At 39.7% G+C, this 27,631-nt stretch overlaps 1 protein-coding gene across 2 annotated transcripts in view; it reads right to left on the reverse strand.

Annotated features, from left to right (window-relative positions):
* Positions 1–27,631, reverse strand: part of LOC116485032 (uncharacterized) — a 221,939-nt gene that overhangs the window by 102,086 nt on the left and 92,222 nt on the right. For both annotated transcript variants that reach the window (XM_058429239.1, XM_058429238.1), the window contains exon 3: positions 25,266–25,312. In XM_058429239.1, coding sequence (XP_058285222.1) covers positions 25,266–25,312 — 47 coding nt within the window. The remainder of the gene's footprint in view (positions 1–25,265; positions 25,313–27,631) is intronic.

Below are 27,631 nucleotides of genomic sequence, written 5' to 3' on the forward strand. Positions count from 1 at the left end.
CTTCTACCTTTTCAGCTTATCTTTGGTGCTACAGCCACACCCACTGACTTGACCTTCCTCTAATGTGTGTAATCCCCTGCTTGGATTTTCCCTGGAACTACCCCTTCCCTCACCACTATCGGAAGTCCTCAGAGTTTGGACTTCTTATTCTGTATTCTGAGAGCAACTTACATCATTATCAGAATGTATTACAATTGTCTGTCCATTTAGAATCTCTTCCCCACTACATTGCAGGCTCCCAAGTGCTATTTATTTATTAACCTCTAATAGCACTCTGTCATCATATGTTTAATGGAAGAATGGCAGGTGGGAGAGAGAAACTGGATAGTTTGGAACTGGAAAGGAATTTGTACTTTGTATTTTCTAATAAGCAAATGGTGTTATGTAAAATACTAGTCCCCGACACAGATTAGGCATGGAAGGTTTAACTGGAGTAGAACCATAGGAACCAAGTGGTGCAGGACTTAGATCCCATCACTGTTACTGAAGAAAAATTTGGGGAATGAGAGGAAGCCTACCATGACAGGCTAACCAGGGTACCCAAAAGGATAATAGACAACTGATTTCCTTAAGAAAGAAGTCTGTGAGGGGTTGAATTCTCAGCAAGATCTAACAGCATGGCCTGTCAGGTAGATAGTACACAGCAGGGTCCTGAAATAAGCCACATTTTGAGATTTTGATAGAAGGTAATCAGCATCGGCCAGGCACAATGGCTCACACCTATAATCCCAACATTTTGGGAGGCAGAGGCAGGCAGATCACTTGAGGCCAGGGGTTCGAGATCAGCCTGGCCAACATAGCAAAACCCCATCTCTACTAAAAAGACAAAAACTTATCTGGGCATGGTGATCCATGCCTATAATCCCAGCTAGTTGGGAGGCTGGGGCATGAGAATCGCTTGAACCCAGGAGGTGGAGGTTGCAGTGAGCTGAGATTACGCCACTGCACTCCAGCCTGGGCAACAGAATGAGACTCCATCTCAAAAAAAAAAAAAGGTAATTATCATCACAGAAGGCTTTGAACAGGAAATAGTGTAGTGCCCAATCCTGGGGAGGAATTGGTAAGGCAGGCCTGGTGGGACTAAGATTCTCAACAGGTGATCAGAAATGGGAATCAGGCACAGGGAAACAAGTTGGATTTTATTTCATTATCGAGGCTAAGGGGGAGCCTGGAGTCAGGGATGCAACTGAACTGAGAGCAAAGTCAAAGTCAGAGCCCCAGCAATATTGAAGCTAAGTTATGAGCATCTTGCTAGGGCCCCTGGAAATCCCAACAAGGACATGATTGCTCTAGCATCTAAGGCAGAGCAGAGTTGAGGCTAAGAAGTTCTCTGAGCAGGAGAAGCAGACTTGTGGTCAGGCACTAGGGCAAGCCATGGATAGATCCATAGGATACTACATTTAGGAAATGTGAACATCCTGTTTTTTTGTTTTTTGGATTTTTTTTTTTTTTTTGAGACAGAGTCTTTCTCTGTCACCCAGGCTGGAGTGCAGTGGCACTATCTCAGCTCACTGCAAGCTCCACCTCCTGGGTTCAGCCATTCTCCTGCCTCAGCCTCCTGAGTAGCTGGGACTACAGGCAAGCACCACCATGCCTGGCTAATTTTTGTATTTTTAGTAGAGACGAGGTTTCACCGTGTTAGCCAGGATGGTCTCGATCTCCTGACCTCGTGATCTGCCCACCTCAGCCTCTCAAAGTGCTGGAATTACAGGCATGAGCCACCATGCCTGGCCGGAAATATGAACATCCTTTTATGAGTACAGGCCCAATTTTTTTACTTATGGTAAGATACTTATCTGCTGGCACTTTTTCTAATAACACCTTATGTATTCCAAGGAAACAGAGGTTTTCTCCTGTACAGTACAGCCAATTAAGAGAACTAAAAACAGGTTTTAAAATGTTGGGCTTGTTTACATCTTAGTTAAAAAACTGAGAAATACAATTCTGGCAAAACAGTCATTATTGCTGGATTCCTTCAAGAAGCTGAAAATCAAAAGCTTTCAGAGCAGAATGTGAGCACTCTGCACCCAGTCATTTTGTGCTCCAGGTTTAGGCAGTGGTGACTCAGGTCAATGTAGGAGACCAAGGAAGGTCATCTGGAGGTCAGGGAGGCAAGCTTAGGGTGTCCCACTTTACATGTTGAGGCTCAGGTCAGATTTTTTTTTTTTTTAAAAAGAAGGAGTTTTGAGGCTAAGTTTTTAAATGACCCATTACACATTTCTTCTTTTACAGATGCAAAATAAATTGAGGCACAGAGAAGTTACATAAAACTCCAAAATCTAGTTAGTGGCAAAGATTTGATGACACAAAGGGAGATCAAGTGAAAAACTATTCAGACATTCTCTAGGAGCTTTTGGTCTATGAGTGGAAAATCAATGTTCCATGTTCCAATATCCACCTGCAGAAAATCCAGAGTCGTATGCAAGTACTAAACAAAGACATGACTGGATAGGTATATACATCCATATAGACTAACATCAATATTTTCAGCTTCATATATTGAAAAAAGTCTCAAAAACAATGTGATAATTTATAATATGTAATTTATAAAATTTAGAAGTTGCTTTAGCTAAGCAGACCAGTGAGGGTACAGTCCAGAAAACAAAAGCCATTCTGTATCTTTGAAACAAAAGTGTATTTGGTACAGAGAATTGGTTTCATAGATTATTAAAAAAAAGAGAAAGAAAAAAAAGCTGAGAATCCTAACAAATAGTGCAACTTCCCCCAGATGAGCAATTGCAAGAAGGCATGGCCACTCTTTGGGCTGGAGGGTAAGCAGGAGAGTTGGTGTCCCTACAGCTAGGCCAGGAAGGGAGTTTCCAGCAAGGGGCCAGGCCTATAGACGAAGAAGCCATCTAGTGGGGCCTGAAGTCTTGGAAAAGACTCAGTCTCAACTCTGTCCTCAAGAACCACAAAAAAAGGTAAGAGAAAGTCAACTTAAATTAGGAAATGACTCTTCTCCGACTCCACCCTATCTCTCCCTTTCTGTGTTTTGATTGTAATCCGATTCTTCACCCCCGAGGTACCTCTCCAGAGGAAGGAAGCCATCCAATGATGCTGATCTGAGTCAATTGCTCTTATCCCTTGGGGTTAGGAATAGCTGCATGAGGAGTGAGCCGTCACATGACGAAGTAACCCAGAGGAGTGTGGTTCCAGAGTGTAATGAAAACGCCAAGGTTAAAGATGATGACTAATTGCAGTTAAATCACCTTCCAAGTTCTACTTTGCTTAATTAATCCTTTCTTCACTCTCTGGCATATAATGAATTCTTAAAGGAACATTTTAAACTTACACAGTCACCTCCCCCATTCAAGCCAGCACAAGTATGATCCAGAAAGATAGGAAACAGAAAAATCGATTCTATTTACCAGTGAGGTGTTTTTGGAAACCCACTATTCTTCATATCTATTCCTTAGGGGACAGGGGGATACCAGAAAGAGTCTCTGCCCTTCTGTTAACCATCTGGGGGGAATATGCAACAAGTGAGCATGAACTCCCACTTTCAAGGTTACCCCGACATGTGGAGGTTTTCCAACATTTTGGAACCTGACTCATTCCAGCACATTACTTTGTTGTGGCATCAGCTGTCAGTGGGCTGGATGACAGGAGCAACCAAGACTGAGTATACATAGCCTGAGTCCCTAAATTAAGAGGCTTCTATGTGCTATCTAATTTAATTTTTAGAATAATCATATGAAGACAGAACTTTTATCTCCTTATGAGGAAGAGATGGCTTAGGAAGCCCTAACATGTAGAATTTAAATTCTCCTTCCTTCCAGTTCGCACTTCCACATGGACACACAGGCCACCCCAATCCATCCCTCTCCCCTCATTCACTCATTCATCTATTCTTTCACTTAACAAACAGTTATTGGCTGGGCATGATGGCTGACACCTTTAATCCCAGCCGAGGCTGGAGGATTGCTTGAGCACAGGAGTTTGAGACCAGCCTGGGTAACACAGCAACACCTCATGTCTACTAAAAATATTTTTAAAATTAGGCAGACATGATGACATGCGCTTGCAGTCCCAGCTGCTTGGGAAGCTGAGATGGGAGGATTGCTTGAGCCCAGGAGTTAGAGGTTGCAGTGAGTTATGATCACACCGCTGCACTCCAGCCTGGGCAACAGAGCAAGATCCTGTCTAAAAATAAAACCCAAAAACCAAACAAACAAAAAGACTATTGATCACCTACTATGTGCCAGGCACTAGGGATATAGCAGAGAATAAAAAAGGAAAAAATTCCCACTCTCATGGAGTTTATATTCTAGTCTAGGATGATAGCAAAAAAAAAAAATCAAAATACATAGTTTATCTAATGATACTATGGGGTTATGAAAAAAACAACAATAATGTAAGGAAAGGTCATATATTTTCCTAGGATGAGAACATTGACATTTTTTAAGAGGTCAAGGAAAGCTTTTTTGTAAAGATGAACTATTGAGGAAAGCTCTAAAGAAGGTGAGAGTGGGAGCCATACAAATATCCTAGGAAAGAGCATTCCAGCCAGAAGGAACAGCAAGTGCAGAGGCCCTCGGGTTGGAACATGCCTTGTAACGTGCTCCACGAACAGCAAAGGGCCTGTGGCAGCTGAAGTGGAGTGAGGGTAAGAAAGAAATAGTGGGAGATGCGCTCAGAAATGTGAGAGAGATGAGATTTCGTAGGGCCTTCTGGGCTTTTTTTAAGAACTCTAGCATGTACTCTGAGTAAGATGCGGAACCAGTAGAGCAGAAGACTGACATGCTCTGACTTGCTTTTTAAAAAGGATTGCTCTGTCTGTTGGATGGAGAAAGGAATGGAGGGGTACAAGTGCAAAAACAAGGAAACCAATTGCAATCATCCAGAGGAGAGATGGAGTTGGAGGTGATAAAAGGTCAGATTCTGCATATATTCGAGACAAATTTTTAAGATCCTCCAGAGTACAAATTTATGGCCATTCATTCTCTTTCCCTGAGTCTTTAGGCTAAATCTGCGATGTTCATAAATCCAAGATCCAGGAACTTGGAACAGTGAGGAGCTCAGTTACCAAAGCTTGGATTTGGTTAGTGTTTCATTGATTTTAAAGAAACTGAAGCAGGGAGTAAGTTTAATGAAAAGGAAAGGATGTAAGTGGTTAATATTGGTCAGGATAAGGAACTGCAGCTTCAATATCAATATACTGAGTTCCCAATATGTCTTTTGTTGTTTTTATTTGTTTGTTTGTTTGAGATGGAGTTTCACTCTGTCACCCAGGCAGGAGTGCAATGGTGCAGTCTTGGCTCACTGCAACCTCCACCTCCCGGGTTCAAGTGATTCTCCTGCCTCAGCCTCCCAAGTAGCTGGGATTACAGGTGCCCGCCACTCAATATATTAAGTCCCTATATTTAAAAGGTTTCTGTATACTATCTCATTTGATCCTTAAAACAATCATATAAAGACAGAACTTATTTTATGGGGAAGCAACAGCTCAGGAAGGCTTAGTAACTCGGTCTGAGTCACATGTTTAACACAAGGCTAAGCAGAAACTTAAGTCTGGCTCACTTCTCTAAAGTCTGTGGCATTTCCTCTACACTACAATTATTAATTCACTCAATGAATGTTTATTGAATCCCTAGTGCAGCCGCATAAGACACAGACATGAGCTAGATAGGGTACCTGCCCTCAATAAACTTCTAACTGTAAATGTGGCACTGATGCTTAGAAAAGAAGCTGTTTCTGGAAAATATAGTTTTCTTTCTTTCATTCACTGAACAAATATTTGAGTGCCTACTAAGTACTGGCATAAAAGTCTTTCTCTCCTGAAGCTTACATTGCGGTAGGGGGATCCAGACAGCAAACAAAAATGTAAAACCCCTCAGGCAGGAATGCATACTATAGAGAGAAATAAAGTCGGGCTGCAGAGCTCTCATTATTCTATATGGATTGGTCAGGGATGCTTCCTCTGCTAGGATCATGTGTAAGGAAGGACCTAAAAAAAGTGATGGAGTGTGGCATGCAAATATCTCAGTAGAGAGCCTTCCTGCCAGAAGGAAGAGCTACTGTAAAAGCCCTGGGTACTCCAGGAAGAGCAAGAAAGCAACACAGCAGGAGTGGCAGGAGCAAGGGAGAGGGTTGATATGAGACAAGGTCAGAAAGGTGGTAGTGGATGGCCCAGCAAAGAGATCAACTAGGAGGGTATTGCCATAATTCAGGAGAGAAATTATGGGAACTTAGACCATGTTAGAAGGAGTGGCCATAGTGAGGAGTAAAAAGATTTGGGTTATATTTTGAAAGTTGGGGATTTGCTGACAGATTTTATATGGAGTGTAAGAGAAAAAAATTTGACCTCAGCTACAGGAAGCACAGAGTTGTGTATTTGGAGTTGGGGAAGACTATAGGAAAAACCAATTTGGGAGGGAATCCAGACAAATTAAGTTTTAGGTGTTGGATGGGGGTTGATGCGTTAATCTGGAGTGTGAGGGAGAGGAGCAGGCTGAAGATACAAGTGTAAGTGTATACCTGGTATTTACATGTCTGAGTCCAGATAAAATCACCTAGGGAGCAAGCACAGCTGGAGAACAGAAGACATCTGAGCCTGAGGACTCTCCAACCTTGAGATGAAAAGGAGGCAGCAGAAAAATCCTAACCCCATACCTACTAAGTCAGAATCTTTGGAGTTTGAGTTTAGATATCCGTATTTTTAACAAGCTCCCCCAGCCATGGTAATGCACAGTTGAGCTTGGGAACAACTGAAAAACTGAGACCCGCACTCAATGGTACACCTTCTTGTCATAATTTAGTAAAGTAATTTTAATTGTTTGTGTTACTAATTTTAGGTAATCTAGTAAAGTGCTTGTGAGGTGGGAATTATGAATAGACAGCCAGGGAAGGAGGAAATGTCCAATGCTATAGCTTATGCTTCCAACCAAAAGACGTGATGTTTTCTATACTCTAGATCACTTCATTCAATTCCAAAACATTGGCTGTCCCAAATTTCTATTCCTATATGCTCTCAGATGTGTTCCTAGTTTTTGAATAGAGAAAGGTGGGGAGATGTTTTTAAGCATATTGGTTGGGTTTTCTTAATTCATTGTTTCATCACATGAGGTAGCCAAAGAAATCTTAGCTTGCTTCTGTGTGCCTATTAAACAAGGGAGCAGATGACAGAAAGATTGATTCTAACCAATTTTTCATGGGGGTTAGAGTTATCCAGGAAAGTGTCAATAGTAGATACCCTAAAAAGGAATTCTGATAGATAGATATGTATCACTGAGTTTCACAAAGCCATGAATCTGAATGTGAGATCAACAAAAGGCAGAGTAACAGCCAAAAGCCAGTGCAAGCAAAATGGCCCCAAGAGAGTCACTGCAGCTGACTACACATTTATATATAGTATATACTGCTTGTCACAGCAATAGCCACATACACAAGGATTGAAATTCTAAGTGGATGATAAATACCAATACAAGACGAACTAATCAAGAGGAGTGGAGCTGATTAAGGCCGCAGTGTTTAGCACTGCCAAAAGATAAAATGATCAGAAAGTTCAAACTGAGGATTCAGGGAGGAAAAATGGCTGTATTTTCTGAAAGGTTCAATAAATGTTTGGAGAATCAAATCCCTATAGAACCTCATATACATAACTTGGGATGAAGTTATACTTGATCTCTTGATCTGTTTACTGGCAGCATGGGAATTACCTGGAAACTTATTAGAAATACAGAATCTCAGGCCAAGCCCCGACCTCCTAAATCAGAATCAGCTTGTTAATAAAGATCCCAGGGGATTTGTGTGCACACTAAAATTTGAGAAACTCTGATGAAGGAGTCTGTTGCCTTTAAAATTATCACTGACAAGGAGGGTGGAAGGAAAGGAAGTAGCGGCTGGCTCAGCACTAGACTGTGATGAAGAATGGACAGATACCTAAACTTGTCTTCACAGAGTTCAATAAAAAATCCAGGAAGCTCCTCAGTTTGTTAAGTGAAAGAAGACCGAAGGAGAAATTTGGAGAAGTCTGAGCCCTCAATCAAGTGCAATCCCAGACTAGTTACTTGGGCTCCAACTGTTCCCATGGCAAGGCACAGATATGGAAGCATAAACTCTGATCTGGGGGACATTCTGTGTGAGCTAACAAGGCACCAAGAGAAGAATCAAGGTGGTTTGGGTAGACACAGCAGTCACTAAGAGGAGCAGGCACTCACCCTTCAGAAAGTCCTTTCCATTCAGAAAGGAATGGAAATTACGGTCAAATAGCGACAATTCAATTTTGGTAAGTGGAATTTCCAGATGCACGGAAAATATGAACTTTAGAGGACTTCACAAACATTAACATTTCTGCAAAGGCTTCAGTGGCCATGAATCACACTAGCTTGCATAGCACTGACTTCTAACCATCTCCTATACAGTGAACCTCAACTCCACAGGCCTAACCAAGTCCATCAGGAACAGAATCCGAGAACTATGTGTTCTAAAACAAACCAACACACGTGCTCTTGCCATTCTGAAAGTGTTTTCTGGAGAGCCCTCTTCCTTCTATACCACAGTGTTGAGCAAGGAGAGGAAAAAGTCATATCATTATCCCATATATTCTTTTCATCCAGCCACAATTACAGGGGGGCTTGCAGCATGTTATGCGAGCCTGTCATCAAGGCTGAAGCTAAAAAATTTGAATTACACAACAGTAAGATGGGCCTGTGCATCCACTCAAGCAAGGGAATTCAACCTCAAACCAACTTACTTAAGGCACTTCTGCCATCCATGCCAACTGCCAGTTACCCTGAAGAGTTCAAACACACATCGGTACTGATGTCTTGCAAATGGATCAGAAAAAATATATATATTCTTAAAGCATTTAATAGTATTACCTTCAAGTCAGGTGCTATGCTAAGTGCATTCCATGCATTTTCACATTTTCTCTTCAAATGTAGCACCTTCAAAAGTTATGATTAGCTGTATTATCACCATTGTATAGATACGGGAACCAACACTCAAAAAGGTTCAATAACTTGTCCAAGACCACATGGTAAGTATAAAAGCAGGATTCGAACTCAGGCCACTTGACTCTAATGCCTTATAGTTCACTACCAAAGGGCTCAACTTCCCATTATCATCTGCCCAGTCTCCCAACATTAATTGTAATGGAATAGAATTTACGAGATAGACACATTTACCATCTGCTTAAAGAGAACTTACTTGCCTGGACAAGTGCCCACTTGCAAAGGAACACCATAGAATACCTATTTATGGTATCTACTAAGCATGGGAAATAACTCTAATTGAAGTGAAAAATTTATGCAGAAGTAGAGCCATCTGCCTTTCCAATGCCACTTGGCCAGTAGACTTGGGCTCCCATTGTTCCCATAGCAAGGCACATATACGGGAGCATAAGCTCTGATTTGGGGGACGTTTCTGCGTGAGCTAACAAGGCACCAAGAGAAGAATCAAGGTGGTTTAGGTAGACACAGCAGTCACTGAAAGGAGCAGGCATTCACCCTTCAGAAAGCCTCTCTAATTCTAAAAGAGTTTTCTACCACACTGTTACCACATTCTAGAAAAGGGTCAAGGGGAGTCCACTCTCTTTCCTAGAGGTGGGTGGTTAGCAGCCAACCCTGATGCAAGCCTCCAGGAGCACTCCATGGGGCAGTGGCAGATTTATATGTCAGCAGGAAGCCAGCTTGCCACCCAGACACTAAAATATTATTGGAGCAGGCTAGACCTTGGCATCTGGCTGGTCCAGCTGCCATCACACCTTGCCAGTAACTGCAGGTGCTGGCTGCTGCTCTGGCACTGTCTGAGGAACAGGAGAGTGCAAGAAAATACTACACAGACAAATTTTCAGCTTAGGGGCAGTGATTCTATCAACGTGCCAATGTGCCTTACCATTGTGCTGCTATATAGAAGTCAGGTTATGATGTTACTGTGAGCCTATCTTAAGCATGGACACATAATCAGGGTTCGGAGGAGGCCTTTCTCATAATATTATAGTTCTCAGTCAAGAGAACATCATTGAGGACACACACACTCGCCAAATAAATATATTTAAACATCAGCGGAAAATTTTTGAATTTGAGGAGGTATATATAAAGGATCACAGTGTGGAGGAGAAAACATTAATTTATTATGGAAAGAAAGGATGACATCTTCAAACACCCAGATGAAACAGCATCTCCTTCCTGGCTGGGAATTTGTGGTGTTACGTGTGTGCCGTGGAGGAGGTGGTTGGGGGAGGCTGGCAGATGGCAGAAGTCTAAATAGAGCATAGTGTGGGTTGTTGGGCTCCCCAGGATGAAGAAACCTTACTGGAAAACTAGTTTTAAAAGAACAGAGTGTTTGTAAGCAGGGTTCCTATATGACGCCAGTGAAAGGAAAGAAGATGGAAAACATCTTCCAATTCCAAAAGCTGAAAAAGAAGATAAAGACCAAGTTTCATGTAAGAAAACGTCCTCTCATAGAAAAACAGCTATTTGTCACTGCTTCCAAGAAGTCATCTGTTTGATCCAGAAGGTTTCTGGCCTCCACTATGCCACCTGGAACCTCAAGTGTAGTCTCCCGATCTCTTGTAACCTGAGATTCTCCATCTGCACACAGAAGCTAATAATGCCTCCAGACTCAGCACTGTCCACACCTGCAAAATGCCTGCCAGGAGGTGCCTAACCTCTCCAGAGCATAATTAGTCACCCTTCCCCAAGAAAATAAATACCAAGGAGGTGTTAGAAAACGACGTCATTACATTTAATTCACCAGTATTCACTGCACTGAACATGCCCAGTACTGTGTGCTAACCAGCTAACCCATGCTTAGTAGGATCAGAAAGGTGCTAAGGATTAATTTGTCCATTCCACAGCCACTTATTAAGCACTTAGTCAGTGTAGAACATTGGATTAGGTCCAGAGAAGGGTACCTGTCCCATGTCCTCAAGATGCTTGCTCCACAGTAGAGAATCTTAAGAAATATACATAAATCACAATGATTTACAGTATTCTGTGAGATGTACCAAATGGTATAAGCTGGATTTGTTCACTGCTTGCCTTATAAAGGCCTTATTCTTCTTAAGGTTGATTTTGCTAGTTAAAAGGCTAAGAAGTTTTCAAGAGTAGTTGGCAGGGTGGTTTAGTAATTAGTTCTGTGTGAATCCTACCATTTAGAAACCAAGAATGAGGCTGGATGTAGGAAATAGGTAAAAGGAGCTCAACCTCTAAAAAAAAAAAAAAAAAAAAAAAGGCTGTGGACTCACTTTGCTGAAAATTATCTTTTTTATTCTTGAGCTAGAAGAGTCACCATGGGGTTTGAAGAGTTCTTACACCAATAGCATGATAATGCTCAGTTCCAAAAACATTGGGAGGCTTTGTTATTTTTCCAAATACTTCATCTTTTACCTTTACACTAACAAAATTATATTTCAGTTGTATCCTAAAAAAAAAATTGAGGTAATATACCGAAGATTCGGAGTTCCTCATGCAAACAAGACCAAGTTCTTTCCTGCAGCAATATATCATTAACTTGCCAACATCTCTGGGCTGGGAGGTTTGTGATGTTTTGAATAAAACTTCAAAGGTCAAGGGTAAGCAAGGACCTAGAATTACTATTGCATCTAAAATTATTTTACAGCCTTCAAAAGAACATGGAAAAAATGATTGCAATTCTCAAAATTATATACTGCCTTTGGGGAAAACACATTTTGGAGACCTTGGAAGTACGCAGGTAAGGTAAGAAGAGCCAGGCCATTTTCCACCTTATAGTCAGTGCCAGACAGGAGGCATGGAGGCCTGGGCACTGCCTTAGAATCCCAACCTGTTGTCTGAAATTTGCATGTGGGTTTTCATCATTTCCCCCACAAATAGATACCCCTTCTCATTTTTTTCTATTACTTTCTTGGTTCCTAAGCTTGCAGACTTCAGTTGGTTTTTCTTGCTCTTCCTCTTCTCACATTGTTTATTCACTTATTTGACAACTACCTAAATGGCTGCCTGTATCACATTAGGCCCTGTCCTGGGTGTTAGGATTAAAATGGCCTCTGCCCTTCCAGAGCTGCAGTCCAGTTGGGATTACTAATAAGTAAACAACCAATTACAATACAGCAGTGTTTCCAAAAGTGTGGGTTTGGTCAAGCTCTACTAAATCAGTCTTTGGCCTGAGGCTGGAAGTGTGCATTTAGGAAGCACTGGAGGTTAATTTTGTGCCCACCAAAATTTGAAGAGACATTCAGTATAATAGTCTGTGCTAAAGTAGGATGCTCTTGTGCTGCACTAGGTAATAAAGAGACCCATGGGAGAAAAAATTAGCCCTAGTTGAGGGAAGGGAGGCTTGTCAGGAGAGATTTTCTGCCGAGTGATGTCTAAATTGAGATCTCAAGTATACATAGGAATTACCCCCATGTAGGGGAAAAGGTAGAGGGTAGGTACAAAAAGAAGAGATGTCCCAGGACAGCCATTTCTTACAAAACCCAGAAGTGGAGAGAGTTCTTCAGGATGGCTGGAATGAGAGGCAGCAGCAGGGAGACATGGGTGTTTGGAGAGGCAGGCAGAAAACAGATAAGGAAGAACCTCATAATGTTACTGTGGAATTCGAACTTTACCTTGACCACAATGAGGAACTACTGGAGAATTCTTAAGGCCAAGAAGAGAAAATTAAATGAGCAGTATGACTCCCTTTCTCATTACTATGGGTTTGTGCTACCATTAGAGAGAGCTCATGAGGTTCTGGAACCACCTTTAAGGTAGAGAATTTTTTTCACCATCTGTCCTCAATTTGTTCCTCTCTTCTTTCCACTTCTGCAATATTTCTAATCTCTCCTGTCTGGATTATGATAACATCTTTCAAAGTGGCTGCCTTGTCATTGTTCCCAATCTTGTCTATTGGCTATGCTGTCAAAATGAGCTCAGCCATTAATTTCATCATGTTACTCTCCTGCATAAGACTCTTCCTCTTTTTCTACCTGTGACTAAATTTCTTTTCCTAACACTCAAGGCCTGCCACCATCTTCTTTTCTCATCTCTGTCTCCTTAGCACTTAGGGTCTTCATGCTTTTTCAACCCTTCAGGCCCAGCATGGAACCATCAGGTACCTCTTGATAAAAACATTTACTCTTAAGTATTAACTCCCAATTATATCACATGTCCAAGTCTATTAGCTTTAATTATAAAGCAAGCAACCTTATTTTTTATCTAAGGAATATTAGGCATCAGCAAAGGAAGAAGGAAAGATTTTGTGAAAGCAAAGCTTCTCTCTGACTTCCCAGTCTCATGTGCAGTCTGACAAAGTTGCCCGGTGAAGCAGCATCTGAGGCACAGTAATAGGAAATCGACACCTTGTGTTTAGCTTTTGTCCTGCCCTTCCCCATCCTCTCCCCTGCGTGATTTTGCATTTCACAATGTCTAGAGGTGGTTGGGTTTTTTTTCTTAATGAACTGTCAGATTTTATGTTTTTCCATTACCTCTGTTTCCTGTTTTACGTTTATATTTTGGGTAGTTACCAAAAGGTTTTCTTCATCTCGAACACCAGGACCTTATTTGGATTGTTTCATTGCAATATTGGGGACTGGTATGCTGCTCTACTAAATTCTCTCCAACCTTCTGCCTAGCAGAAAGGAACTCAGTATCTGTTCTTGGTGGGAGTGGCAATGTCCCTTCCCCAGCCTCTGGTCCAGTACCCCAATCTGAGTCCACCCCACTTTAAGGTTATGCTGGCACCCCTCCTCCCCATCCCAACCACTGGAATGGGTGAGTGGCTTATCCAGTAACCTATTCAGCTATCTAAGACTTCTACCACTTCTCTTGAAAGATTTATAGAAATTGTGTAAGAAATATTTTTTCTTATTTCTAGGTTGAGTTTTCCTTTTCTCAGTTTCAAGTTGGTCACCTAAGAGTCAATCATAAAATTTATGAGTCATAAATTATGTCTTTTGTGGAATAAGTCACGAGAGAGAAAAACAACTGAAAAGAGACAGACAGAGGTAGGAGGAGAGAGGCTGAAAAAAAATGTGTGAGCTCTTTTAAGATCAAAAGAACAACATTTTCATTTAGCTTTAGTGATGCCCAGCATAATGGAATCCTTCCCTTTTTTAAAAACAGCTTTATTGAAATATAATTCACATATCATGCAATTCATACACTTAAAGTGTACAGTTCAATGGTTTTTAGTCTATTCACAGTTATGATATCACAATCTAATTTTAGAACATTTTCATACCCCCAGTCCACGCCCATTCACAGCAACCACTAATCTACTTTTGTCTCTAAACATTTTCATACCCCTACTCCACTCCCATTCATGGCAACCACTAATCTACTTTTGTCTCTATAGATTTGCCCATTTTGGACATTTTACATAAATAGAATTATACAGTAGGGTTTTTTTGTGAATGGCTTCTTTCATTTAGCATAATGTTTTCAAGTTTCACCCATGTTGTGGCATGTGTCGATATTCCATTCCTTTTATTGCCAAATAATATTCCATTATATGGATATACCACATTTGCTTATCTATTCATCAGTTGAATAGATTTGGGCTATTATAAATAATGCTGCTGTGAATATTCATATACAAGTTTTTGTGTTCATATGTTTTTAATTCTCCGTGGTATCCTAGGAGTAGAATCACTGAATCACGTGCTAACTCTGTATTTAACATTTAAGGAATTGCTAACATGTTTCCATAGCAACTGCGCCATTTTACATTCCCACTAGCCTTGTGTGAGGCTTCCAATTTCTCCACATCCTCACCAACAGTTATTATCTGTGTTTTTCATTATAGCCATCCAAGCGGGTTGAAGCAATATCTCATTGTGATTTTAATTTACATTTCCCTGATGACTAATAGTGTTGAACATATTTTCATGTGTTTACTGGCCATTTGTAAATCTTTGGAGAAATATATATTCAGATATTTTGCTCATTTTTCATTAGGTTGTCTTTTTTATTATTGAGCTATAATAATGTTTTTCATGTTCTGATAAAAGTCTTATCAAATACATAATTTGCAAATATTTTCTCCCATTCTGTGGGCTGTCTTTTCATTTTCTTAATGGTACTGTTTGCAACACAAAACTTTTTAATCTCACTGAAATCTGACTTATCTATTTTTTCTTTAGTTGCTTGTGCTTTTGGTGTCATATTTTCAGCAAAGTAACACAAGAAGGGAAAATCAAACACTGCATGTTCTCACTCATAAGTGGGAGTTGAACAAAGAGAACACATGGACACAGGGAGGGGAACATCACACATGGGGGCCTGTCGGGGGGTGGGGTGCAGGGGGAGGGATAGCATAAGGAGAAATACCTAATGTAAATGACAAGTTGATGGGTGCAGCAAACCAATATGGCACATGTATACCAATGTAATAAACCTGTATGTTGTGCACACGTACCCCAGAACTTAAAGTATAATAATAATAAAAGCTGTTGCTCAACCCAAGTCACAAAGATTTACACCTGTGTTTTCTTCCAAGAGCTTCATAGTTTTAGCTCTAAAATTTAGATCCATAACCCATTTTGAGTTAATTTTTGTGTATGCTGTGAGGTAGGCATCCAAATTCATTCTTTTGCATGTGGATATACAGATGTCCCAGTACCGTTTTGTGAAATTACTATTCTTTCCCCTATCAAATTGTCTTGGCACCTTCTCAAAGATCAATTGACCATAAATGTAAGGGTGTATTTATAGACTCTCAATTATGTTTCATTGATCTACGTGTCTATCCTTATACCAGATCAATTCAAAAGGCATTATACCAGTACTGCACTGTCTTGATTACTGTACTTTGTAGTAAGTTTTGAAATTGGGGAGTGTGAATTCCCCATCTTTGATTGTAGTGTTCTTCTTTCTTAAGAGTGTTTGCTATCCTGTGTCCCTTGCATTTCCATATGAATTTTAAAATCAGCTTATTAATTTCTGAAAGAAAAAAAAGCTAGCTGCAATTTTGACATGTATTGAATTGAATCTGTAGGCCAATTTGGGGGATATTGCCATCTTAACAATATTAAGTCTTCCAATTCATGAATATGAGCTGTCTTTCCATTTATATAGATCTTAAATGACTTTTAACATGTTTCATGGTTTTCAGTGTACAAATTTTGCACTTTTATGATCAATTTAAACCTAAGAATTTTATTCTTTGGATACCATCATAAATGGATTTTTTAATCTCATTTTTAGAATGTTCATTACCACTCTACAGAAATAGTCTTAATTTTTGTATATTGATCTTATATCCTGCAATTTTGCTGAACTTATTTCTAATAGGTTTTTAGTTTGTTTGTTTTTAGTAACTTCTTTAGAATTTTCTATATACAATACCATTTTCTACATGCAACTATTTCTACTGCAACCAGAAATAGTTTTACCTTTTCCTTTATCATCTGGATAGCTTTTACAGTAGTTCCCCCTTATCTGTAGTTTTACTTTCTACAGTTTCAGTTACCCAAAGTCAAGCAAGGAACAAAAATGTTAAATGGAAAATTCCAGAAATAAACAATTCATACATTTTACATTGCACACCATTCTGAGTATCATGATGAAACTGTTCAGAGTCCCACTCTGTCCCACCTGGGACATGAATCATCCTGTTGCCCAACATATCCACACTGTATACAGTACCCACTTAGTAGCCTTCTCAGTTACCAGATTGGCTGTTGTGGTATCAAAGTGCTTGTGTTCAAGCAGCCCGTATTTTACTCATTAATGGCCCCAAATCACAAGAGTAGTGATGCTGGCAGTTTGGATATGCCAAAGAGAAGCCACAAAGTGCTTCCTTTATGTGGGAATGTGAACGTTCTTGACTTAATAAAAGAAAGAAAAAAAATGTATGTTGAGGTTGCTAAGATCTATGATAAAAAAAAATCTATCCACGTGAAGAAAAAAAATTGTACAAGTTTTGCTGTCACATCTCAAACTGCAAAAGGTATGGCCATAGTGCACAGTAAGTGCTTATTTAAGATTCAAAAGACATAAAAAAAAAAAAGAAATTTCTGAATGAAAGACATGAATGGAAACATGTTTCAATTGACAGCAACTGGATTCGGTACAATCCATGCTTTCAAGCATCCACTGGAGGGGTCTTGAGTGTACCCCGGATAAGTGGTGATTACTATGTATCTTTTTCTTGCCTAATTGCCCTAGATAAAACTTCCAGTATAATTTTAAATAGAAGTGATGATCGTGGACATCCTGTTCTGTTCCTGATCTTTGGGAAAGGATTTTTGTTGAGAATTGTTCATCTACATTCGAAAGTAGTTTTCTTGTGATAACTTTGTCTGGTTTAGTTTGTAATGATCGTCTAAAAGGATGAGTTAGAAAATGCTCCCTTCTCTTCTATTTTTTGAAAGAATTTGTGAAGAATTGGTGCTAACTCTTCTTTAAATGTTTGTTAGAATTCACCAGTGAAGCCATCTGGTCCTAGGCTTTTCTTTGTGTGAAGTTTTTTGATTACTAATTCAATCTCTTTACTTCTTACAGGTTTGTTCAAATTTCTATTTCTTCTTGAGGCAGTTTCAAAAACTGTTGTCTTTCAGAGAATTTGTCCATTTCATCTAAATAATCTAATTTGTTGGCCTATGGTTGTTTATAGTGTTTCTCAATTATTCTCCTTACTTCTGCAGTGTCAGTAATGATTCCCCTCTTTCATTCCTGATATTAGTAACTTGAGTCTTCAAGTTTTTTTATTTTTTCCTGGCCCATCTATTTAAAGGTTTATCAATGTTGTGGATCATTTTAAATATCCAACTTTTGGTTTTATTGCTTTTTCTATTGTTTTTCTATTCTCTGTTTTACATATTTCCACTCGAGTCTTTATTTCCTTCCTTCTGTTTACTTTAGGTTTACTTTGCTCTTTCTCATTCTTGCTTCTTAAGGGAGAAGTTAGGTTATTAGCTTGAGATTCGTATCATTTTAAAAGCATTTATAGGTATAAGTTTTCCCTGAACACTGTGTTGCTGTACCCGGTAAGTTTTGGTATGTTGTATTTTCATTTGCATTTATCTTAAAGTATTATGTAATTTTCCTTGAGATTCCTTTGACTCATTGATTACTTGGGACTATGTTTAGTTTCCATTTATTTGTGAATTTTCCAAGTTTAATTCTGTTATTAAATTCTAATTAATTTAATTCCATTGGAGTCCTTTCATTTCTAAGTATTTTTAAAGTATCCAATCAAAACTAATCTTGTTGCAATTCCACTCTAAAAGTAAGAACAAACAACTAAAGCCTGTACCCAAATAAGCCTGTACCCAAACTGAACAAAGCAATTTAAGGAATGAACTCTGCAAAGGAGGAAAAATGTAATCAACATCCTGGTGACTTTTTCAGTGAATCTCACCCTTATTACTTATTTTTAAATTAGAAATAGATATAAAAATACCTTCAAGATTTTCACAGGGAACATTTAATTTATGGAACTTACAAATACAAGCAGGAACAAAGAAATCACAGATTTTTTAGGAACAGAAATGGTGGAGTGGGGGAGGACTAAAAAATGTGAGTGGTTTATTCAATCTAGTTTTAAGTGATTTCAAATAACAAGACTATACCACTTCCCTTGGCAGATTTATGGAACTTGGGTAGAAATATTTTCCTGACATTCAGGCTGAGTTTTCCTTTTCTCAGTTTCATCGTGTCAGGCATAGCCGTGCCTCTGTGCACCACCCCAAATAGTTCCTCTCCTTATTTAGTTTGAGTTTCAGCCCCTCAAGGACCTGCAGGTGGCTATTATATCTCCGTTTTTTCATTCTTCATCCAAGTCAAACATATTTAGGCCTCTTAATCTGTCCTCTAAAGCCAGCTATTATACTTTTGCATTTCTGTTCTTTGAATTTGGTCCAGTACATACATTCATTCTTTCAAATTCATGAAGACCCCAAATTGTGTATGAGTCACTAGGGCTCACTCTTGATGTCACATAAGCTACTGTCTACCTCTGCACCCCTGGCATTTTACTTGGGGTGTGAAGCCCGAAATAGTACTTAAAATTAAAAAAGAAAAATAAAGACATTTACTTTCCTTTACCAACCACAGGTGGTTTTCAGTCTCACTGCTTTCCAAGTACTGAACCACTGTCCTGTTGGATGTCTGTCATTTGGATTATTTTTTCCCTCTCTCAGTCGGCAGAAATAACCAAGTTCTTTCTCTGGCTCTTTCAACATTCCCAACAGTTCATCTGGTCTGGTGCAACCATTCACAGCTAAGGTCTGCCAAGTTTACAAGTGCACAAGTTTTTTCAGAGTCCTGCTGGTGTATCCTAACTATTTCTGAAACCCTCGGCTAATCTTTACCTTCATATGCTTCCCAATGGCTCAGCAGATTTCCAAGCAAAACCTAAGTCTGATTCTTTTGTATGTTTTCTCAAACCCAGCTAAAAGTATAAGATATTCTTTATCTAATCTTTAGAACAGCATTCTCTATAAGATCAGTAGCTATTAGTACTGTATTACTACTTAGTGCTATATTAGTACTTAGTTCAGTACCTCTTAATATTAGTACTTACACAAGATACAAGATTCCCACGTTCACCCTCTCAACGCTATTAATGACTGAGCATTTTGCATTCATTTCTACCTACTAACTTTTCTGCATGAGGTATACTGATATCTCATTCATTTGAATTCCACTAATTAAAAATGTAATGTTGCCTGGGCTGAAGTTTATCTTTGCTCCATGGATGAAGATTCAAATAAATACTATGTGGGCAGGGGCGGTACGTTTGGCATATATGAAGGAATAATGCTGCCTGAGAACAAATACATGCTTTATTGGATATTTTGTACATCAAAGTGTTTTCCACATTTATTTATTAAAGCAGGCTTGGTAGCATCTCTCCTTGAAAGAATGTGTTTAAAAATTAATTCAAATTGCATGTGGAATAGAGAAGACTACATTGCTTTTCATATGGGAATTCAGATTTTTGCTACTTCCAACAGCGCTGGAAAAACTAAGCATGTCATTCATTTAGGTTCCATCCACAGATGCAAAGCCAAGATTCCAAAATGGAATCCATCTCCTATAAAAATGGTTTGCTTTCATTTAACATTTTAGCTTCAATGGTCACTCCTTTGCTCAAAAATAACTCTAGAAATTTTATCATGTGACCTATTTCAGATAATGTATTTGTTAGATTGTGAGCTCACAAGAACAGAAACTGGGTGCACAATGCATTTCCTATAGTATGGCCTGAAGAAATGTAAATTAATGTACAGACAAGATTTGAATGCTTAAGGCAAAGGGGTAAATAATAGCAACAATATCAGGCATTCTGGGTGACCCTTTGAAATGGATAGGATCTTTATTTTTCTTTTTTTATACCAGAAAGGGTTTTTATGTGTTCTCCCAACAGGTCGTGTATCACAAAGTGGTGTGCAGGATTAAATGGAGCCAGGCATTGGCTCGGATAACTGGACCTAGACAATAAACGTTCTCTGACAAAAAGAGACAAAGTAGAACCAGCAGCAAGATTAGACATTAAACCTTATGAGTCTAGGACAATTGAATCTAGGCATGCTTAGGTGAGATAAATGACAAACCCAGACATACAATTAATATCCTAGAACTGGAAGGGACCTTACTGAGTACTTTGCTCAATCCGTTTATTTTTCAGATCCAGAAATTGAGACCAGGAGAGATTAAGGGACTTTCTCAGGAACATAAAACAAGTGCTAGAGCCAAGACTAAAATACACTTCTCCTGCCCCCCAATCCCTTGTTCCTCCAGCTGTGTCCCAGGTTCATTATTTATATTGCCAGTTGAATTGATGATCTTCCATATAAACTGAAAGACTTGCCACTGACTCTGATTTTTAAAGCTTGAATAGGAAAAACATTTGCTCATATATAACTGAAAAAAAGCCTAAACCTCATGCTTTACATAACAGTATTTGGTTCTTCTTTATGCCAGGTGTCATATTTAATTACTCTTCATGATACCCACTAAGATTTTTGCTTTAAAATAGTCATTATGTTACCGCTGGGCAAAAAAAAATATGTAAAATAACTTGGCTCCCCTGACTAGGGTGGTAAGTAGGATAACAGGCTGTCTTTGAAAGAATACCACTCAATGAGCCAACTCAACTGTTTATATAGGTGGATGAATACACAAAGCTTCCCGGGTACAGGGCTGTTCTGCTGTGTCTTGGGGAGCCCAGAGGACCTGCAGGAGAACAGTTACTATTGTTCCTGGCCACAGTCTCATTTGGATGCTATATCTGTACAGCAGGAAAACAAATGGCAGAAAGTAGATTCCAGAAGAGAACAGCAGACCCCAGCTATACAGTTTTTCACATTTATAATGAGCAATAGCAGGTTTTCCCTCTCTTTTCTTAAACCCCAAGGTTTCTGACATTTCCCAGAACTTTGCCAAGGTATTCATGTTGGTGTCAAGTATCCATAACAAATGTTAGAAGCCAGCATCGCAAACCCCAGGAAGAATTATGAGATGCTTTCCCATACCTCAACACCTCCTCAACACCTTTGTCCTTTCTTCAGGCTTCTGTTTCCTTTAAAAGCATCTTGTGTCCCAGGCATCCTGATAAATCCTCGTGGGAAGGATGGTAAATGCGTGATCTGTGTGCCATGACTCCCTGCCTCCTGTGCCTACTGCAGACATTGCTAATCACAATTGTCTCCCCAAGGGATGTGGCCTCACAATTTACCTCAATATAGAACTCCAGACAATTATTCCTCATCAACATACCACACAAATAAAACCTGTTTCCCATCCCTGACTTAAGATAGCATCACAATCTTTAAAAAAAAAAAAAAAAAAGCAGCCTGGAAGGGAAATTCTTGAACCCCAAAAGTCTCCACTGACTCAATGGGCTTGGACAATAGTACGCAAAATAACAAGCAGCAAGGTTGCCATTTTGCCCCTCAAATTATATCATCCTAACGAAGAGGCAGTCTATGCTTGCCAAGATAAAATAGGAATATCTTTGAGAACATTGTACCCTAGGCTTATAGACCCTTCATTTTCATATATATGGTATATATGTGTGTGTGTGTGTGTGTGTGTGTGTGTGTGTGTGTGTGTGTATGTATGGAGTACAGTAGTACTATCATGGCTCACTGCAGCTTCGACCTCTTGGGCTCAAGCGATCCTCCCACTTTAGCCTCCCTAGTAGCTGGGATTACAGGCACATACCACCATGCCCAGCAAATTTTATAGACTCTTCGACAATCAGATTTAACACCTAAGAGCTCTAGGGCTCCACAGTCTCCTTGTGTAGTCCCATAACACAGTGGTTCTCAAACTTTGTCAGTCATGAGAACCACCTGGAGGGCTTGATGACACACAGATTGCTGGGCCCCACCCTCAGAGTTTCTGATTCAGTAGGCCTAGGGTGGAGCCCAAGAATTTGCAGAAATAAGTGATACTGACACCACTGATCTAAAGGCTACATTTCGGGAACCACTGCCATAATGTGTTGCACTGCGGACTCCAGCCTCTCCCTTCCTCCTATGCCTGCTCACCTGAAACCACGTTTTCAGGGTCACAGAGTTGTGAAACAGCAATTCCAATGGTCTCTCTGTCTCTTCTCTGCTCTCCCTGGCCTCTCAGCAGTACTTGGCATTCCATTTTGATACTCACTCCTCTCTCAGTTGCCTGAATGCTGAACCACCCAGTTTCCTCCTAAATATATTACTGAGAAAATCTCCCTCCATATCTCCTTATGCCCATAGAAATATAAAATACAAGATTTTGCCCTTAGTTCGTCTCTCTGGATGCCCTTTATCTCACCTATTTCCACAAATGATATCACTAATGAATTTAGATTAAATCTGTATCTCCCAAATGTATCGTCATTCCTTTTTCCATCTTTACATTCTTAGTACATAGTACAATGCTTGATGTCTAGTCACCAAATCTCCCATTCAATATGGTGATCCACAAGATGGCAGAATTTACCTTTCTAGTCTTGCCTTACCCCATTCTCTCAACTGAATTATGTACTCACAGTTGTGCTTCCTATGGTTTTTGCTTCCAAACTTCAGGGTTTCATTCATCCTGTGTCTCCACATGGAAGGCCCTCATGCTTACAGCTCCCTGCTCAAATCCTATACAACCACCAAAATCCAATTATATGCTGCCACTTTTACAGACTCTTCCCTGATTACCCCAAATGGGTGAGCTCTCTCCCTTTCCTGATCTCCTCTGGTAAGAGCTTCTCATATGCAGCCTCTATTACTCTCATATGTTCATACCTTCTTCTTTCTGTGCTGAGATAAGCTCCCTAATTGCAAGGCATATCTTGGTGACCACATAGTCTCCTATTTACCAAAACAATCCTGATTGCAGGTATCTTTTCCAATTATCCTCATCAGTATGCTCATACTTATCACACAATGTGTTCTCATTTTTGGTTCAAAGTATATGTTTCCCAGAACAAATAACCCATAATTTTTTCTGGAATATTAGCATGCTTCTCTTGGTATAAATGCCACCCAGAAATATCACAAATCTACCCTTGATAATAGTTCAATGCTTTCCCCATTAATACTAGCTGTTCTCTGTCACAGAGACCTTTTACTACCTTCAGGGAGAGAATGTTTGTCCCCACTCCATCCAGCTAAAGGTGTTAAAGATTTAATCTACATGTTTAGCCCCAGTTAGACCTTGAGCCACTTCTAACCCTCCCAGCATGGTGATCTTTCAGCAGCTTCATTCCCACCAGTATGTAGGGCCTGGGATTTGATTTGATGTTGCCAGCATGATATCCAGTGTCCCTGAAAGGAACCACTGGGACCCACATGTCTGCTGACTGTAGTCTCCTTGCCAGGACCTGCTGAAATTCTACCCAATTTATATGACTTTGCTTTCTTCCCAACTTCCCAACTTGCACTGTAGTTCTTCCTGCTCTGAGTCACCTTCTTGACTGGGTGCCTACGGTTGACTTAGTCTTCACCAGGCACCCTTCTGCAGGGGCTTGGACCCTGTCACTATTCCTCCAGGCTTCCAGACAGACCTCCCTTGATGACTGTGCTAGCTTCTAAGTACAAGTATTGCTGCTTTCCAGGGATCTCTACTGTTGACCACCACTCACTAAATTAGAGCCTTCCCACCATTCCCCAGGACTCATTGGATGTAGTGATTTGAGCAGCCTCAGAGCCATACCATTTTGGCTAATGATAGGCTCTCTAGGGCCTCACCAAAAGTCTACATGATACCTTCCTTCCAAGAACCCCAAAACCTAAATCCCCGCCATGGACTCCCTTCTCATGGTATCCCACGGCCCTGGGTCCACTGTTCCTTTTGGGTCTTCCTCTGCGTGGAATTGAGGAAGGCCTTGCTGATACTACTACTGGCTATTACATGCTTCTCCCATGGGTTCCACAGCGTGGGCTTAATTATCATTAACTCATCACCTCCATCACCCACCATCTCATGATGAATGAGACACACCACACTAGTCACAAAGGGTGAGGTCTCCTCCAGAGCTTTCTCCTGCACAGTCTGTCATCCTCTAGTCAAGAGGATGACTACTCTCCTCCCAACCATCTCCAGAATAATTGTAAAGATTGGGTTGTGGAAGAGAAATCTTGGTCTCGCCTTCATGGGAGGCCTCAAGGCTTGAGATTTCTTTTCCTGAAACTTTCACACACTCTTTGGGTACCAAAGATTGAATCCTCACCAATGACCATCAAGAAGCCCCACTGCGTATAGCTAGCATTGGGCTAGATGTCTGACAGGTTGTAGAGAGAGTACTTCTACTCTTCAGCTCAGACTTCTCATGCTTATACACTGGATTTGGATGATTTTCAGATTCTCCTGAAGGCTACTTAAATAGCTCCTCAAAACAATGGGACCCCTAGGGTGAGTTTAGCACAGAGGGAAAACAAAGACATACTCACCCTTAGAATCACCAGGAGTGACATTCAAATTCAACACCTGGCAGCCATTCATCAATTTGCTGGCTTGTCAACATTCTCAAAAAAATAAAACTTCAGAATTTTTGTGGGAATATACTATTGTATCCAGCAAATCCTTTTCCATGGGGTTGCCAACCAAAATAAGCCATTTGCTGACCCAACACTGCTAATAGCATAGTTTTCAACAGAGAGCGCTAAGTGTCAACTTTCTCCGCCTTCTACTTCCACTTATTACTTGCAATTGTCCAACTACTCTTTAATTCGACTTATTATAACTCGGCAAACATTGATTTGAGGGCTATTGCATGACAGATCCTGCTGTTTCAGATGCTGCAGTAAGCAATAATAGCAGAGGATTTGAGAATGTTTACAACACTTTTCCCATACTTCATCTCATTTAATTATCTACACCAAATTATTATACAGCTCAGATCAGTAAAACATTGATAGTCCTGTTTCTTACCTCCTTCCATCCAGCAAGCTATTCTTGATCCCTCTAAAGTCAGCTCTCTACTAAAAAAAAAAAAAAAAGAAAAAGAAAAGAAATAAGAAAACTCAGTGGCCCAGGGAGTTACAACAACCAGTTTATCTAACTGTTCTACTTGTTGCAGTACAGGCTACAAAGACCTCTACATTTATTCAGTGATCTCAAAAATAAAAAAAATTAAAGTTGCCTCCAAATAAAAATTCCTTAAATGACTTTCACTAAATTTTCAGGCTAGCTTTAATGCTGGAATAAACTAAATAAACAGAATAGAATTTTGTTTATAAACTCTCAAGATTTGGACTATTAGTCATGAGCAACCCATACAAATAAATTTTCAAACTGACCTTTTCTACCCTTGCCACTTCAGTGTAAGTCATCCATGACTTCTGGTCATCCCACATACTTTGTACTGACAAACCTTTAATTTGCAAATGGAGATGGGATGACTTAATAGGTAATTTTTCATTTAAGAAGTAATATTTTTGTTAAGTGCCTTGTCTGACTAAGTTAGCAACCAAAGTTAAATCCACAGAGTATAAAAAGAGTTTTGTTTACACAGAAAAAAGAAAGGAAGGAAGAAAAATTCTTGTCCACATCATTCTTTGACAATGCATCTGAATAATAGTGGGCTATAAATAGAAGATGCAAGAATGACTAATTCTGTTTTGACTCTATCTCTTCAATGACAAAGGAAACCCCTCTGTACAAACATATTAAGCTAAATCATAACAGCTGGACTTTAGGAATTTTATCTAGAACATCTACATCAAACAACTAAGGGTGCCAACCTTGAAGATGTACAAATAACTCCCAGTGGAACCTAGTTTTATAACTATCAACTCAAGGGACCTGTGATTTAAAAGAAAGATTTGAATACTGCCTTGCTTTAAAAGAATACTCCCTTGAAATCATCACTGCTAATAAAATACAGGAGAAATTTACCCCAAATTACTTTATCCTGGAAAAATCTGTCTTTTGTGACTGAGAGAGCACGCACGCTTCATTTATAGCTAGAATCTTTCCTTCTGAAAGCTTAGTTATCCTTCAGAAATTTGTCAGCTAAATTAAGCCTTTAGCCATATAGAGAGAAGTCTGCTGGCACTGCACTGGGAAGAGAATGAATGAAGGACTGGATTGAATTTTCCATGGAAGATGACAATTAAAATTGTTTTCTTTGGTATATCCCTTTCTGTCTGTTGTTTTTGAGCTCTCCAAGAGAAGAAAAAAGTTAAGAAGCCTGATTCAGTCATTTCCAAATCTCACTTCCAGTTTCCATCTTATTTAAGACATGACTTAACTTTAACGTGTGTAACATAAACAGAATCATAAAAGGGAAAGAATTAGAACAGTCTGGAAGAGTCAGTGTCCAAAGCAGGAAAATGCCACAGCTGATTTGCCCTTTTTATTGTTGTTGGTCTTTTCGTTGTTTACTGCAAGGAGAAATTCTCTGTTCCTCTGCTGCCGCTTCCTCACCCTCCATTACAATCACTGGGAATTCCAATTTCACAAAGTTATTACAATACAGCCACAAATAATCCATCTTGTCAAGTCCATCTTCGGGGCCGAAGATAAAGTTGGAGCTGAGTTGCTACACACATCTGGAGAAGGTTCGTTACTTGTAATCGTGAGCTGCTCTGTTAATGCACCCATGAGAAAGGGGCTGACAGGCTGCATATTTCTGCAAACTGTTCCCAGAAAGAACCAATTTCCTGACTTCCATGTGGTGTCAATAATGGAGGCATGAGATGGAGCAGTGCTTATGAAATATTAAATCTGCTTACAGGACCAGCTAGAAGCAAATTCAGACCACCTGTGAGAGGGAGTCTAGCAGTGGGTACGCATACTTTGGCACACACGTGGCACATGTGAATGATATGCTCTAATCTATGCATTTGGGCTCATTTGCCACAAAACTTCCTGACAGAAGTAGTGTGTGTGTGTGTGTGTGTGTGTGTGTGAGAGAGAGAGAAAGAGAGAGAGACATGCAGTAAAACACATTTCTGCACATTTAAAACCGAAAGAGTTCAAATCACTGACATTATTAAATTTACTATCATAAGCAGCCAAAGTTCATCTTATTCATCAGGAAAAAAGTGACTGATGTTTCGTGGCATTAGTATTAGATCATTTTGGTTCTTGCCAATAAAAACAAAGCATTAGTGTTTCAATGTTTTAATATCATGATTTAATTCTCTCAATGATATTAGGACCAAGAAGCTCAACCAACGTGAAGACCCCATCAAAATTCTTGAGTCAAAACTATGGTTCTGAAATGAGTTCACCATCCTGACCTCCCATTTCACAGTATATATTTTATGCTTGTGACTTTCCAAATATGGGCT

The sequence above is a fragment of the Hylobates moloch genome, unplaced genomic scaffold, assembly GCF_009828535.3.
Source record: "Hylobates moloch isolate HMO894 unplaced genomic scaffold, HMol_V3 SCAFFOLD_16, whole genome shotgun sequence".
Lineage (NCBI taxonomy): Eukaryota > Metazoa > Chordata > Mammalia > Primates > Hylobatidae > Hylobates > Hylobates moloch.